This window comes from Condylura cristata, unplaced genomic scaffold, assembly GCF_000260355.1.
Source record: "Condylura cristata isolate star-nosed mole 26May11 unplaced genomic scaffold, ConCri1.0 scaffold00001, whole genome shotgun sequence".
NCBI classification, from domain to species: Eukaryota; Metazoa; Chordata; class Mammalia; order Eulipotyphla; family Talpidae; genus Condylura; species Condylura cristata.
Window position 1 is genome coordinate 34,376,062 of NW_004567102.1, and position 18,154 is coordinate 34,394,215.

An 18,154-nucleotide genomic window follows, 5' to 3' on the forward strand; every position below is an offset into this window, starting at 1 on the left:
CTTCATAAGGGAATTATGGAGGCAACATTAAATACACATGTTTATGGAATACATATACCTAGTAAATAATCACCCAATGCTTATTTCATTATCTTTGTGCCCCAGAAAGTATCATATACACAGCAAATATGGCTAAATATTGAAATAAATTAGCAATTATTAGAATATTTTACAATTTTTAATACCTGTGATCTGACTGCAAAGATCCAGAATTATCAATTTAAAATATAGACAATTTTATTCATTTACTTTTACTATGCCTCAATAAATCTTTTGCATAGGCATATACATTTAGTTAGAGGCTGCAAGACAGCATGGAAAAAGACAAGAAATAGCCATTCTGGATCTTTTCAAAATCACTATACTGAGGAAATTTTTGACAACATACTTGCTTCAGAAATAGTGCCACCCCTTCTACCTAAAACACCCCAACACCTGAAACAATGTATATAACCTTCAACTTCCAGAAAAATCACTTTTATCTTGTTTATTCTTTATTTGCATTATCCAAACCCAGAAGATTTTCCAAAAAAATTAGCAAATGTTATTGCACCTGAACTTAAAAAAATTCAGCTGTGTTCATCGGTTCAATGATTAATTGTTAAAGCTGACCTTGAAATGAACATTAATTTCTAGGTTCTAATTACTGGATGGTAATTAGAATATCTTAATATCTAATATAATATCCAGTTCTGATATTGGGGAAGTGACTACAAAACTTTTTTCCAAACTCAGAGGAAAGTTAGTTTATTGTGACATGGTGAGTTCTTAATTACCTGAGCTAATTATTGAGACATTAGGCAGGTCAATCAAATAGGCACCCAGCTAGTTTGAAAACCATGTCCTTGCACACGTCTCCTTTGTCTTAGGGCGTCAGCTCCACTTGCAGCTCTGCTTACGGAGTTTGTTCTTGCAGCTCTTCTGCTGTTTCGCCGTTCAGGCTGCACTGAGCCTCAGGAAAGAGGCCACAGGGGAGAGAAGCCCAGCAGCAACAGTGTGCAGTTATAGGATAGGGTATTTGGTCAAGAGGAAAGAGAGATGTTTGTAGAAGGGACTTCTGACTAAGGACAAAGGTGACAAGAAGATGCAATAATGATAGAATATTAAAATCTAAGGCTGTACAAGGCATTGTAAACACCAATGACCATCCATAGAAGTGTTAGAATTCAGTTGCCCAAAAAGGACAAATATAACATACTACTGGAAAAAAAATACCTGAGAAGTTATTTTTCTCTAGGCAACAAATAAGTACTTCTGCTTAGGAAAAATTTATCTATGCCTAAATTCATTTTTATCTTTGTAAAAAAAAAAAGTTGGTCTTAACAAAATAATCAACAAAAGAATTATGGGTTTCAATGCTTATCATATTGATTTATTACTACTTTTGGTCTTCCCATTAGTTCCCTGTATAAAAATTATGTATACTTCTCAGTAGTAGGTACAGTTGCTCTGATAGATAATTTGGACAAAATAATTAAGACAGAACCATAAATAATCAGAAAGTAAGTGAAGCAAAATCATCTAGTATGTTTACCTGAAAGTATACTAATATTTTCCATACATTTTTAGATTGTTAAAGCATAATTATCCTAATCTATTATATTCTGAATCATTATAAAAGATTCCAATATTTAAAAACTATGAAAGACTTCAAGATCTCATTAATGCAGTTAGAAAGGTCAACTATTTTTACTACTGGTCAAGTTTGGTCTGTATTGCGTGGGCCTTTTCAGGCCAAGAATAGCAATCAGGTAGGATCTGGTCATAATCAGTGCTATACATCTGAGAACGGACAAATGCTTCCTTGTTTTGGGGTTCAGGAAAGACTGTGGCTGTCTTTTCTTGGTATGCATCTTTCACAATCTAGAAAACAGAGGAGAAAATTATTTTAATGAACAGGTGACGGTGAGCATATCAACAGTTTTAATCTGATTCAAGTTCTTAACTTTAAATTTACATCTTATCTAGCCCCTTCCCCCCAAAATTAATTGTATTATAACAAAATCACACATATACAAAGAAAGTATACAGTGAAAGTACAATTATAATTACATCACAAGAGGAGACTACATAAGCAACAAAGGAAAGGATAGTAGAGATTTATTCAAGGCAGAAGATACTAGAATTTCTCAAATAATCTAACAGTAAAAGTCTTCAGGTTCTGTCTGGTAGTTAACTCAAAATATATCTGAGTATTTCTGTTAAGCTGGCCTACAAAAGGTCTCCAGTATATGTCCCAGGTTGTCTAAGCCTGCTCATCCCACGGTTTCAGTGTTTTTGCTAGAACCATGGGCTCTCCTAACTGTCTGTCTTTGTACGGCACTCACATTCTAGTTCTCAACCCGGGGAACCCCTTGTGCTGGCTCCTCCTTTCATAGTTGTCTCTTGGGAAGTTATACCTTTCCTAACCTTAACTGGGATTATGTGACTGCTGTGCTTTCATCCTTTAATTTAAAACAACAACAACAACATCTTCCTCTTACCTCTCACCAGGCAACATCAAATCTTACCAATGACAAGTCTGTATTTGACTCTAATCACTCTACTGAGAAAATGCCAACTAATAAGAGAAAACAAAACCAATTTTCCTTTTTATCAGCTTAAATTACCTTCTTTTGCTGTCAAACATTTATCCTTCCCCAATTTTCTATGGGAAAATGATAATGTGCTGCTCGGAAGCTTAATAATCCAAACTAGTTAAAAATGAACAGATACAAGTTACGAGAATATGAACATATTCTTTCATAAATAGATAACCACAGAGATTCTCAAAAGTTTTTTGATGGAATTCTTTGAAGTATCTCTTGGATTTTTGAGCAAATTACCCTCTACCAACAAGAGAGATAAAAATACATAAATTCTATATTTTTGACAAATTTTCTATAATTTTGATTTTCTAGGACAGTTTTGACTCAAAGGAAACACTGTTAAGTTCTGGAGCAATTTGTGGTTGTCACAACTATACAGAAGTTACTGGAATGTGGTGGTTCGAGGCAGGGATGTAGCTAGACATCCTAGAATGCCCAGGATAATTGTCACAACAAAAAGTCATCCAGACACAATGTGCAATGTTGAGATTATAAAACCCTAGTTTGAACACGTAACTTATAGGCTGACCTAATGTCTCAATCCCAAACTCCTAAATTGATGTCCAAACACACACACCCCATATGTGTGTGTGTATGACTGTATTTGGAGACAGGACTTTAACAATATCATTAAACTAAAATCAGGTTGTATAGATCGACCCTGTAGCGAGAGAGTTCCAAAAAAAAAAACCTCTGGCACCTTAATCTTTGACTTCCAGTATCCAGAACTGTGAGAAAATAAATTACTGTTATTAAAGCCACTCTGTCTGTGGTAGTTTGTTGCCCTGGCAAACTAATAATAACTAGATTGTAAAAAAAAAAACCACAATTTCTCTCACCTTGTTTATAGAAAATATCCCTGACTCTAATTTCTTCTTACTTAATTCCTTCAATGGCTTACCTACCACCCCAACAGCTTTGAGTTCTATGTCCTCAGAGTTTTGTCCTCTGCCCAATATAATCAACTGTTATCTTTATGATAGCACTTATCACAGAGACACAGACAGACAGTGATTCCAGACCCATTACAGGTGCAATATTTTGGTGACTATCACAAATATAACATGGAAAATAACTCTTTAGAAAAATATTTATTTATTTACTTATTTATACATACAGAACTGGGGTACAGGCCAGAGGCACAGGGAGAGAGGTGAGAGGACTCACCAGAGATAGACTGGGGAACAGAACAGGCAGACTAACTAAAACATACTGTTGAGGGGAACAGCAGGCAGGTCAGGAGAGGTCTGCCACGCCATGTGGGTCACCTCCTTGCCCAGAGATCGAACTAGTGTTGCAGTGGCTGTGATAGCTTCCTAGTGGCATGCTTTAACCTGTTGCACCACAAGGAAAGGCCCAGAAAGTAACATTTAAAAAGTGGCATAGGGGAAACCAGGCTGACAAGAAGCAAATTATTTAAATTGTGGTACAGAGGCCTCCCTGGTGGTACAATGGGTTAAAGCACAGCACCATGCAGCTATTGCAGCCACTGCAGTATGAGTTTGATTCCCGGCCAGGGAGGTGACCACAGGTGTGTCAGACCTCTCCTGACTCACCTGCTACTCCCCTCAGCAGTGTATTTCAGCCAATTTGCCTGTTCTGCTGCCTACTATCTCTGGTGATTCCTCTCACCTCTCCCACCTCTGGCCTGTACCCCAGTTCTGCATGCATAAATCAATAAATCTTTTAAAAAATAATAAAATGAATTGTGAAACAGGAAAAAGAATGATAGTGAAAATAATGATTCAGCCCAATTCTTCCATGTCTTTGTAAGAATTAAAAGTAGTTCCAAAGTTCCACTGAGGCACTCGGCCTCATTTATCGGACTTCTGATATATTAGTTGATAAACATGTCAAGGAGTGAATTTTTACGATCTAAAAATGTATATTTAGCAATCGAAATAAGAAAAAATAATGAGGCTTGAACAAAAATTGTAAAATTTTTACCCTTTCTGCAATTTTCAGAGAAACATCTCTAATTTTGTTCAAAGGAGGATAAAGTCGGCCCTCTTCCAGGTGTTTATCTGACACTTGTTGAGCTATAACCTTAAAAAGAAAAAGAAAAATGTTTATACTTCACACTATGCAATGTGCTGATTATGACAGGTGAACGGTCACATACATGATTACGTACAGAAACATTACATTGATGTGATCATCTAATTTCATTTAGCCCTTTATCAATGGAAAAAAATGAGCCTAAAAGCTGAAATAAATGAAAAAGATGGTAAAAGATCCTGGATTTCCTGTTTGAGGTATTCAGTTCCTTTCCTACCATGTTATAAAATGCTGGCAGCTTTTCCATTTGCTTCATTAAGGGAACAGGGACAAAGGATAAAGACACAGGATAATAGAAGCAGGAAAAGCACTCTGAAAGTAAAGGAGGAAAGCTACCCAAGGCTCATCATGCAATTATGAGCTCAGGTCATGTCTCCCAGCTCATGCTGACACAGGAGACAGACACCGAGGCTGAGAATGCTATTTCAGAGTCACATTGCAGGTAGAACTGCAATTTCCCACAGACTGTGGATTACATGTATCAGCTGACTAGCCTCAATAACTGTTGTGAAACCATTCCCTAATTCCAAATCCAACCGTGTATACTTAAAAATGTACAAAAAGTATATATCTTATATTTAATGTTCATACATACATTATCATCTTCATGATGACGAAGAGGGTGGGAAAATCTTTTGTGGGTGATGGCCTATATTTACAGCATGGTTGAGGTGATTGTTTCACAAATATGCACTTGTTTCCCAGCTCATCAAAGTATAGCACTAAGTATGTACAACTTTTTGCATATACATTACAATTCAATAAAGTGTTTTTTCAAAAAATGAAACAGTGGTGAAGGAATAGCTGCACTCCTCTGTCAACCTCCTTTACAATAGCCAAGGTGTGAACACAATCTAAGTACCCAATGGTGAATGAGTGGATAAAGATATACATGAAGGAAAGCTGCTTAGGTTAGAAAAGATGCACTCTCTCAACTTGTGACAACATGGATGCAACTGCAGGGGACTGTGCTGATTAAAATAAGTCAAAGGAGAAGACAAATTTCACTTGTATGTGTACAGAGAGGAAATAAAGCAAAGGAACGGACACAGTTAAGAGTAAAACAAGCCTTTGGAATCCAGCTCCAAAACTAAGGGGAGAGCAAAGCCAGGGGTCGGGTGGACTGTGGTGGCGGGTTCTGGGCCTTGGCAGTGCTGTGCCTGAGGGTGTGTGGTAACTTGCCTTTGAAGAGGCGTGAATCTGTTCTCTTAAGAAGTATAGTGATGTCAACTGATGCAGTGTCAAAGAAAAAAATATGATAATGAAAACAAGAGAATGGATATTTCTTAAAGTGTAAGAAAAAGGGGAAAAAATGTGAGGACAGAAAGTGAGCGATAGAAGAAAAACGTAGTTAGAAGGTATGAAAAGAAGACAAAAGAAACAATAAAGTGGTATGAAAAACAGGGACACTGTTGAAGTCTAAGAGAAAACCAGCAGAAAGGAAAGAAGATCCATCCAGAGTAATCACTAACCATAAAGACAATAATCAAATTGATATCACCCTATTTTTATTTCTTCAAAGTTTTTTAGTAGTGATTAGTACTTTTCCTGCACAGTGTAGTAAATACAAAAGTGTTTTTTCATGAAATTTGTCACTAGAGGGTGCTGGAGTTATTTAGAAAGAAAACAGGCTGCCTGGCTAAGAGATCTTTTTTTTCCTTCTGATGTATCTGTTATAAAAGATAATTTTAAAAAAATTTAATATAAAAAAACTTTAAAAATGTCTTAAGTAATTAAACATTGACTTATGTTTAACAAGATTTAATGGGTAAGAGAAACTCAGGGACACCAGTGTTCATACTTTGAATGTATTGAAATGAAAGAAAGGAAAGAACATTTTAGCCTAACATCTCTGTTCTCACAAAAAGCCACCAGCCTTCAAACAGTGGGATTACACTTTAGATCACAGCAGTAACATAAAAGTTTTTGTCTATATTCTTAGAGTTACTTTTTACAAAGGAAAGAATATCATGTTTGAACAATAAAAATACTTGATTAACCAATTTTTATTTGGTTTCATTCTATTATAACTTGTATAGTGGTTTATTTTTAAGAAAAAAAACAAATTTCTTATTCATGAATTACATCCTATTGTAACATGATACCAATCAGATGAACAATCTGATTATCAAAAACTCAACATTTTACAAATATACACCCAGTTACTGTATCACATCCCTCCACCTCCCCGACCCACTCTCCATCTGAAGGAAAACAGACAGGACCTGAAGCTCTTTTGTCATGAATGAAGTCCTGAGTCTCTGACCTAAGAGTTTTGTGTCTTATTTTATCAGCATTTATTAAACTATGACTAACTTGTTAGCTTTCAAGTAGGGTAAAATTTCAGATTCCTCATAGTTCTTTCTTTGTTAAATTTATATTATTGAAGTAACATTCCATTACAACATGTAAATTTCAAGTGTGCATTACTAAGAATCAGAATCAGCACCCCACCCAGTTTTCAATGGCTTCAGAGCTTCCCTAGTGGGTCTGGTCTATATTAAGAATCTGTCCCTTTTGATGACTTTATAAATACCTAGTTTCATTTAAATTCCCTTTCTGCTTAAAATACTAGCATGGTTTCTGTTTTCTGCACTGTGCCCTAAAGGATAAACATTTCCTCACTATATCAAATCAGACTTTCATTTCAAACCCTTAAAATGCCATTATTTAGGAAGATTGTCAATGGAGAAATATTTACTACTTCCTCATCATTGAGAAACAAAAAATTTAACTATCTAATTGTTATCACAGAATTTGATTAGAAGTGTGAGAATGTAAAAAGGGTACATTTAAAGAAATCAGGATGTAATTTCTCTACCAGTTATTCAGGAATAATTTACTAGTGATTTAATGTGAACCTGTTACCCTCATTCACCCCATATTCTCCACTGGGAAAAAATCTCTTCACACTTTACACCTTCTAGGGAGTGAACTGAGATGTTAGATAAAAAAAACTGTTAGATAACTACACTGAACTCACTTGGTGTTTTATAGCATGTTTATAATTCAAAGTATTGTACGATACCTCGGCAGTAGTGAGAAAAATCTTATCTGTGATGTGTCTCAATCCACATGCCACCACACCCAGAGCCACTCCAGGAAACACATAGGAATTGTTGCCTTGACCAGGATACAGGATTTGTCCATTTGGAAGAGTGACTGGATCAAAAGGACTGCCGCTGGCAAAAATTGCACGCCCCTACAACAGACACAGGATTAATTTTAAAAAGCAAGATTTCTAGATATCTAGATCTAGACATATGTATATATTGTACATGATATGCATACAATATATTATGACAGAACTATTCATAATGTATTGAAATTTAAGAAAAGTTTAATTTTTCATTAACTGCTAAGTCTGGACAAGTTTTTATGATGTTGGCAATAATTTCTGGAGTGGGTGCTTAATACTGTTCTCTATCCTACTGTTGACCCATAGAAGAAGTTTGCAAAACACAGGATACTCCTGAGACAAACATTCTGTTCTCTGGGTAAATTGTCCAATCCATAAACCTATCGACCATGTCTATATAGGCTTTCAATGACATACTTCTAAAGATAAAAAATGATTGGCTAATTTGAGAGTCCTGGAAAGAGTTAGTCTAGGGATTGACACATTTTAACATGGGATAAATTTTACACATTGCTATATTGTAAGAAATTATATGGAAAATGTAAAGGAAATAATATATAAGTGGAATGAGAATATAAGAGGAAGGATAAATTATCAATACTTATCAAAAACTGTCATCATTGATGTCTTAACATTTTGTTATAGTTTTGATGGTCATTAACTTAAGGCCTGTTAGGTGCTAGATTCTGTATGGGTTCTCAGAAGGCAAGCATCTGTCAGCTCTGTTCATATTTCTAAAATAGGGATAGAAAACCTCAACACATAAAAGCAGCATATTCTAAAAAATTCATTTGAATAGCCTAAAGTACAAATCCCAAAGACAGTATATTTTAAGTGATGACAGACTGGGCAATAACTTTCATCCCTTTCACCTGTAAATCTAAAATCCCTTATGTTAGCAATTATACTAAGTAAATTTTCATTTTAACAAATGATATACCCTTTCATAAAGGCAAAGTTTTTTAATATGACACAACCTCTTCACAGCATACAAAAGGATAAAAATAGAAATACTCCTCTGGGTATCTATAAGATCCTCTTCTGTATGTCACAAAATTAGGGTTAATTTTCATTAAGGCTTATACCTTCAGCTCGTTTAGGTGACAAATATTTTATCAGAAACAGCTTTCCACCCTAATTATTACTTAAAATATATTATTTGTTATCTATAGTTTTGAAAATTACATTTGCAGAGACCCACAACATCATACATATATTCACTTATCTCTCTCCTCTCAACTCTTCCTTCTTTCCATTGTTCTATGATCAACATATTTTAAGTCGGAATGGCACTATATCATTAAAAATTCTTACATAAATAGACGTTTAATGTGACAAGGAAACATTTTCTAATTATTTCTGGCTTAATTATAACTTTACATGGTTCAATAATCTTAAATATTTGGTATCTTTAAACCTCTCTTAATGACCATTCACCTGTACCTGAAGCAGAGGAGACTCAACATCCAGCAACAGCACAACCTTTCCTTGTTCTGTAATTATTTAAAATAGCCTTTAAATTGTTTTGCCTCAAAATGACACCACTTTTTGTATAACAACATAGACACTGGGCAACATTATAAGAAAGAGCTGAGACCATGTATATCAGACTCATTTAAACTTGAAAACACAACTGTATTTATTTGGCTAACTTTGTTTACTTCTATTACAAGTCTATAATATCTTGAGGGCTGCTAGGCTATCCCAAGACAAACTACTTACATAAACACGTACAAGGTGCCTACGATGTACAACGCATCATGCTAAAACTGTGTTATTCTTCAGAGGACTTTTTGTCTCCTTTGAGGACTTAAGGACTACTGAAGAAGAGGAGGCAAATTACCCAATCTAGACATGGGATAAAAATTTAAATTATTGTGGACATTGATGCCATCCCAAATAAGGAGGAGAAGCAATGGACCAGCTAGCTCATTGCTAAATCTCATTACTTCTAGTAATAAGTTATTTAAGGAGATAACATTTAAATAGTAAAGTCAACGTTCTGATTTGTACAGAGTGACATGAATTTATATTATGTTTGTCTTTTCTAGTTCATTTTGGATTTATTTTCAAATAACTGTTAGATAAAAATGATTCAAGCTCTATTTTGCTGTAATGACATTCTTTCAAGTCTTCAGGAGAAAAAAAATCCTCTTGTCAACAAATCAGTGAAATATATGTTAATACAAATATAGTATAAAATAAGTTACTTTTCTGAGAACACTAAATTATGGAAGCTTTGAGGATTCCTATCCCAAACTGGCTGGATATCAAAACAGCTGCCCGAATGTTCCACCCAGGCATCAAAATCCAAACCCAGGATTTAGCAAAGCAAAAATTAGATTGTGGTTTTTATACTGCACGTTTCAGTGTTTGGGAATAACTAGTTTAAAGCTATTTTAATAAACATCTAGAATCATGCTTGTTTCCTTTTATTTAAATTTCTTTACTTAAACCTTAGCTATCTCCAAATCACTTGAGAAAATTATCAATTAAACAGGACAAAGTTGATTTTCTTTTATTGAAAAAGAAAATCTATATTATAATCTAGAAATAGCTCTTATTCCTTCTGACCTACTTACTTTTCCTTCAAACTTGATTGTGTACTTTTTAAAGATTGTGTAAGGAATAAAATTTTGATTATGAAAATATCATTGGTACTTGTGCTTTACCTTGGTTAGTTTATAGCACTGCTCTGCAGTACATTCTGCTTTGCTAGTTGGATTACTCAAAGCAAAAATAATAGGCCGTTCATTGAAGGCAGCCATATCTTTGAGAATTTGTTCTGAGAATGCACCACCAATTGCAGCAACGCCTAATATAGAAATGAAAAATGAGTAAATAGGACTATCAATGATTGATTAATCCAAGAAGCCCACACCCAAAAAAACAGTGAGACATATCAGGTCATTTCCTAGTAAATCCTAAACAAAACATAGAATATTTGTATTAAAATAAAGCGCCAAAAAGAAATAGCTGTGCTAATGCCAACAACTTTTGGGTTACAGATCTGTTTAAATATCTATCTTAAAATTACAGATAAAATACTTAATTTATAATATACTGCATTAGTAATCACTTAAGAATTTTGATGATAGGCATTTACATCAAGAAATTAAAATGTATCTAATTATTATTTCTTTCTAAGCAATTCTAGAGTATATTTCAGTCTCTCAAGCTATAAAGTAATTGTTTTATAAACCACTACTGATACTATCACAATCATCTAACTCAATTTTAAAATTAAATTATCACCCACTGAAATAATGTAACTAGCAACATGGAAATTAAAAAAAAAGAGTAAGATTCCTGACAGAATATATTTTGTATAAACAACAGTAATGCTTACTACAGGTCCTATCATGGAGTCAGTACTTGTTCTCATCATAGTTATCCTCACTCTTCTCAACATTGTCATCTGTTTCATAAGAATTTTTAGGAAAAACATGATACTAAATAAGGTTGGAATGCCACACCTTCCTCTGAGTTTCTTTAATCCTTCCTTTGTCCACACAACGTGTAAGTTCCCATTTTAAGTGGTATAGGGATGGTAAGATAGGTGTTAGGACGCACCCTCTTCTTAAGGAGGATCAAGTCAGGGGGCTCCGCCATGGAAGCACTCACACCTTGGATTTGGGAGGGGCCGTCTCCCCAGCATCAAGGCACTCTGTGCAGCCTCCCATCTCCACCAACAAGTTATCCCCAGCCAGCTCTTGCCACCCCAGTGTGACAATCAAAAACATATCCAGACATCACCAAATGTTTCCTCAGGTCAAAATGACTCCTGATTAAGAAACACTGTCCATCTGGAGCAATCATGCCTGGTATAAAGGCTGAACCGTCTAGGCTGAACGTTAACCTAGGGGGTTGTGTGCTTCGGCTGAGATCAGTAAGCACTGGATTTATAAAGCTACCGGGCTCCACAGTACTGTTGCTTAAGGAATGTCATTTTGTTAGTAAATTCCAAAGATTAGAAAAAGCTTAATTATGCCTCCAAAAGCAGTATTAAGAACAATTATCAGGTCAAAACAGATTATGAAGGAAGTTTATGAGAGGGAGGGGAAGACGTTACCTATGAGGGCTGTTGGTTTTAATTTTTGAACAATGGTTTCCAGGTTCTTCATTTCTTCATGTTCATGGGCAAATTCTTCTTTCTCTTCTGTTAAGGCAGCTCGCCCCTAAGTTAAGCAAATACGAAGAAATAATAAATCTTCTGGACATATGTGAGCCAAAGAAATTTCATATTAACATATTCCATGTTAACATATTACCAGTATTTATGCTTAACACTGTTGTGTATTATGTGTTACAGCTGCTCTCAAAAGTCTCTTTTCTAATTATTGAAATAGTATTTCATTTATTCTTCCAGTAAATATTTGATTCAGGCAATGGGAACATAAGAGAGACAAAAATAAACTCTTTCCCTTACTTGTTTCAATTACTGGAAATCCTAATTCTATAGATATTTGTGAGAAACTGGTATTAACAAATGGTAATGCAGAATGGCATTTAAATATAGATTTGTATTACTTGTATTTATCAAATATTATTTGTGTTAATCTTAGAATATAGGTTGTCTTTAGCTATAGCACTACCATTGTACCAATACGCCACTAAGAATGGAATGTGATTATTTATGAATTTGATTTTCTGAATAAGCATTAGTGTTTTTAAAATATTTATTTATTTGTGCATATAAGAACTGAGGTAAAGGCCAGAGGTGTGAGGTGGGATGTGTGTGAGAGGATTCACTAGAGACAGAGTGGGAAGCAGAACAATCTAATTGACTGAAATACAAACTGAGGGGAGCAATGGGGGGATCAGGAGAGGTCTGCTGCACCATGTGGGTCACCTCCCTGGCAGGGGATGTAACTTATGCTGCAGTAGCTGTATATGTTTTTATTTTTAATGTTTTGGCCATGGATCTATGGTTTATCTAAGGGAGATGTAGTTAAAAATATTCTAGCTGCAACTTTTCAGGATTTTAACTATGTAACAAGTCCCTGCATAATGTTATATTATTCTTTATAATTTATATGTTTTTTTTTAACGTATTTCTTTTGATAGCCTCAACAATGCCAAATAGGGAAAGTATAAATAATGTCATTTCAAGTGAGGAAACAGAGACTCCAAGATGTTAAACTATTTGCCAAGGTAGTCACTGGAAGTCAGTCTCTCCAGTAAATAGCCCTGGAGAAAGATTTGCAAATGTTCTATTTCAGATTGGTTGGAAATTTTTAATCCTGAAGATGGTACAAGTTTCTTGCTTTAAAAGATTACTATTTCAATTGTTTTTAAAAGCAACACATGTGAATTATAGATAACTGGGAACATCCTGAACTTCTCTGTACTTGTTTCATTTGTAAAGTAAGAATTTCTACCTCATCAGGTAGTTTGAGGATTAAATTAAATGATACATCTAAAGCACTTAGCACTATGCCTGGGTTTTTTAGGTTTAATGTTAGTTGTTGTTGCCATTAAAATTATTGTGAAAAGAAAAAAATCGTTAAGTCATGCACTTCTAATTTTGGTACATTTTCCTGTAGTCTGCTGTGAAATGCTATTTCTGTACCATTGTTTTGATGAGGAACATGCCAGTAGAATATACAGCTTCCTAAGAATAGAATTCACCATTAGTCATTTGTAGGTTCTAAAAGTTACTTGTTATCTTATCTTTTCTTCCCTGCACATCAAAATATACTACTGAATATACTATACTGAGACACTGAAAAACACTCTTATTTGTATTTAATTCATTCAGAATCTAATTTGAAACTTACTGCTTCATAGTCACCTTGAGGGAATACTCTAATCTCTAGTAACATTCAGTTGAATATCATTAGTTCACATTCTTATTCATGTTTCTTAAAGTCATTCGTAAGATTCATAGAAATTCAATTTCCACTTTCATAAGACAGCACTAAATTCTTTAATAAAGTCTATGAATTATCATAACCTTTTCTGAACGAGTCATAGGTTTAACAAGAAGAACCTGTTGTGAACCTAGATTGATTTTGAATAATATTCTCAATAGTTCATCTCCTGTGTATATGAGACAAAATTTTATAAGCAAAGTTGCCTTCTATTAATATAAAAGTCTATTAAAATAGTGAAGTCTTTACATTTATTACTAAATTCCTGGGGCTAACTGGTACTCCTCATCCTTACCTCTCATAGTTTCATAGCTGGAAAATTTGTTCCATCCGCATTTCAATTAGAGATTAACTAGCCATCATCCTAGCATTTAAAAAGTGGTCATGGGCCCTCCCTGGTGGCACAGCGGGTTAAAGCACTGCACTGAGAATCTAAACCCGCTTCCTCATGAGTTCGATTCCCGCCTGCCCTGCAGGAGACCACATGGCACGGCAGACCTCTACTGACCCGCCTGCTGCTCCCGCTGTACTTCGTCGATCTAACTGTTCTGTTCCCCACTCTGTCTCTGCTGAAGCCTCTCACCGCCCCTGAGCCTCTGGCCTACACCCCAGTTCTGTATGTACAAATAAATAAATCTTAAAAAAAAAAAAAGTGGTCACAAGTGAGAAGACAGAGGTATTCAGGGGCCCAAAAGAACTCCCCCCCTTCCCCCCCAAATATGCTGAAAATTCAGGCTTTGACATAGTGAAGCAGAGGACAACCAATTGGCCCTGATTCTTCACCACCACTGTCCCATGTCAATATTCTTTGCAATGCAACTTTACAGTTCCTTCCACAAAAGGCAGAATATATTTTCCTATCCCTTCTCTTTGTCCATAAATATGGGAATTGCTTTGGTCAATAAAATGTGAATTGAAATGACGGTGCCAGTAACATTCTTGGTCCTTAATAAGAATCAGTAGTTCTGAATGCTGTCTTGGACTTTGTTTTTGCTTTAAAAGTATTTAACCTGTACAGTCTGCTGGTTCAAGCATAGGAGAGCACTATGAAGCAGATCTAGACCAACCCAACCTGTGTCTCAGGATCAATCCACTCATTGTATATCTACCCCATCTTATCCACAGGTATGTGAGAAATAATTGTGCTATTTGTCACTAAGATTTTGTGACTTGCAACAAAACAATAATAGCTGATAGAAATAGGGAGTGATGTTAATTTTGATTCTATAGTGCATTCCTTTTAATTCAATGTTGTTTCTATCTGTTGTTTTGGGAATAAAGGACTCTATCTTGAAGTGATTTATTAAAAAAATGCTTTTGCATTCCATCTGCTACCTCATTATCCTTATTCTTACTTAGTTATTTGGTTAAAAAAAAATGACCCTGTGTTACTAGAAAGAAAAAAAAATGGCTATGACTGCAAATAAGAATATGGAAATATTTAACTGCTATTGCATTTAACTGACTGAACTATTTCTTAACTATTTCTGCAGTCAGCATAAAAGTTGAAATTCATGACTGTTTTCATACTTACATATTGAAATTTCTAGAACATCTACTAAATAAACTAGCAGCTTGTGGAAAGATATTTTCTGAAAAATTATTTTCCATTTCCAGTATTCCAGAGAAACACACATAGTTTTGTGGCTTTTTAGTCTTTCCTAGAAATACATATATATTCAATTGCAGCAATAGAAGCAAGAAATTATATGAACACCTACCTAAGGTTCTATGTGGAAAAAGTACAGAATTCCAAATTGCTTCTAGTATTACCTTCTGTACTCTTAAGACTAAAAGCCTAAACTTTATGCCCTAGACTCCTGCACTTAGGATTTCGTTTTAAATGTGGCCCTCATCAGCTGATGTACTTTTATAAGGTCTTGTAGGAGACATGTGTCTTATGAAGTAGTAGCCATATGAATGTTCTGAAAGCTTATGGTGGGTTGTGTTCTGCCCCTTCACCTCTCTCCCCTAGGCAGATGTGACAGTCTTTAGTATCTAGTTCATCTCTAACAGATGGGTGTAAGTAATGGTATACCATTTTGACAGCTTCACTGTTTGTGACTAAGCTCTTCATTCTTGAGTCATCAGCAACCATAGGTGTACATTATACACCATATATTACATTATAACTCATCCTCTATATACTCTACATCATGGGCACCATCAAAAACTTAGTTTCCAGCTACCACCACTGTAGTATACACACAGCTTTACCAACTTCACCAAAACCCCAAGTCCCTTCCTCTTTGGTAAGTTTCAACCAGCGTACTGAGTCTAAGATTTTGTTTTTGTTTTGTCTTGTTTGTTTATTTTCACTGTTTTTCTATATTACACAGAGTGAAATCATATGGTATTTATCTTTCTCTATTTGATTTATTTCATGTAGTTCATCCACATTGTTGTGAATGACAAGACCCCATCTCTCATTTATAGCTGAAAAGTTCTCTATTGCACATATATACTAACATCTTTATCCACATTTCTTTATCCAATCATCCAAGTGGGCACTTAAACTATGCCCATGTCTTGGCTATTATAAATAAAGCTGACCATAGATATGCATATATCCTTTTAAATTAGTGTCTTCAGTCTTAAGATAAATAATCAGAAGTGGAACAGGTGGATTATATAGCATTAATATTAGTGAGTTTTTGAGGAATCTCCTGTTTTGTGCTGTCTCAACCGATCTTGCTTTTAGTATTACATGAATGCATTCCAACATTATGTTTTTTGTTTTTTGTGGGGTTTTTTTGTTTAATAATAGTAAAATGTTATAATTAGTCTTTTCCTCTGGTTTATTTGAAACAGAAAGCAACACCCTAAACTAAGTGAAAAGATTGTAAGAGAAAAGGATATTTACTAGGATTTTTTATGGTATAGCAAAAGAAAATACTAAAAGTAGTTTTTTTATGAGGAAAATATGCTACCAATTTGTTTATTTTTAAAAAATGTGTGAGTTCACTGAAACTAAGATTCCACACAATCCATGGCAAAACAGCGTAAAATAGAACCAGGAGCTCACAGTGAATGCCTACTGAAAGCATCTGGGTATTCCCAGCCAGGGGAAAAAAGTAGTTCTTGACCAGTCTACTACTTAGAAACAGCATGGTAATGAAAATATATCCAAACAGCTTCTGGATATGGTTTAAAATAAATTTGCATGTGACCTCTATTAAAAAGGGAAACCTATTCATTTTCATTAGAATGCTAAGCCAAGAAGTAGTCTCCCAAATTAGAAAATTTGGGGCATAAAAATTTTAGACATGATTTTAGTAGTAGTGAAATAACAAAATTCATGGCATGATACAAATTGTATAGCTAACCATAACATTTAAGTAAGAGCATCTGTTTACATTGAATGTGGACCTACAAACTTATAATGTGAAATGAAATGTTAAGATGTAGAATACTTAAAAGTAAAAGAGACATAATCCTCACAGTCTTAATGTAATGATTTGAAATATTTTCTGGATTGCAATATCCCAGATTACCCATAGACAAATTTTTTGAAATTTAAATGCACTTGATAATGTTACACTCCCAATTATTTATATTTAGTTTTCAAAATATCACTAGTTTGTGATTAATTTTGTTAACTAGGAACATGAATAAATAATTAGTAGCAAAATGCCCTCTAACAACCAACAGGAAATTAATTTACTTCAAAAAAAATTTTAATGATATTTAGAAAAGTAAAGAGGAGCATCCCATTTAGACAGTAAATATCTTCTATAATTTTGGAGACAGAACACGGGACTAAGGCTCAGTATGTCAGAGTCCATAGGCTCTGTCATTCATTCCTGACCTTGGGCAAGTTTCTTCTTCAACAGTATGATTTGTATTGATAATAATGACACTGATGTTGAAAATAAACCAGATCTGTACTTCCCAAAACAAACTAAGTACCAGAGTCACTGAGGAAAAGTTAGAATTCAAGATATTCTATCTGAATTCTAGAATAAGTCCCTGGAGCAGGGAGGGGAGAGAGAGGGGGAGAGAGAGAGAGAGAGAGAGAAATAAAAAGCAAGTCATAAAGCAGACAGTTAAACATTGTATATAAGGAAAAGATGTATGCTTCTATCATGAAATCCTTACTTTATTAATCACAATAACAACATTGGCAGTTTCAGTTTCTGAAGCCAGAATTTGACCAGAAGACATATCTAATCAGAAACACAAGTTACCCATAGTCTCATCCCTTAAGATTTGATTCTTGGCGGTAATCTAGGAATGCTGAGAGAATAAAGAAGCCAGGAATTAGGAAATGAAATATTAGCATTACTGAAAGGTTCTACTTGCCAAAAATGGAAAGATTCAAAGGACAAAAATAAAGACTGCCTAAGTAAATTTTGAATCATTTTAAAAACTGTTGTGATGTTTTTACCTATTTAAAAACTATAGCTGGTAATATCGAGGCAACTGCCTTTACCTTTGAATTTTTTTTTTGTATCAATGGCTCATTTTCCTCCTTTATTCAAAATATGATTTGGGAT

The 18,154-nt window shown here is 34.6% G+C and overlaps 1 protein-coding gene across 1 annotated transcript in view; it reads right to left on the reverse strand.

The window, feature by feature from the left end:
• Nucleotides 1–1,232: 1,232 nt before the first annotated feature.
• The window catches only part of ME1 (malic enzyme 1, NADP(+)-dependent, cytosolic), a 127,168-nt gene continuing 110,246 nt past the window's right edge, over nt 1,233–18,154 (reverse strand). The window contains exons 10-14 of the mRNA XM_004673654.2: nt 11,858–11,963; nt 10,458–10,600; nt 7,675–7,848; nt 4,536–4,634; nt 1,233–1,863 (exon numbers count right to left, since the gene is read on the reverse strand). Coding sequence (XP_004673711.1) covers nt 1,693–1,863; nt 4,536–4,634; nt 7,675–7,848; nt 10,458–10,600; nt 11,858–11,963 — 693 coding nt within the window. The 3' untranslated portion in view covers nt 1,233–1,692. The remainder of the gene's footprint in view (nt 1,864–4,535; nt 4,635–7,674; nt 7,849–10,457; nt 10,601–11,857; nt 11,964–18,154) is intronic.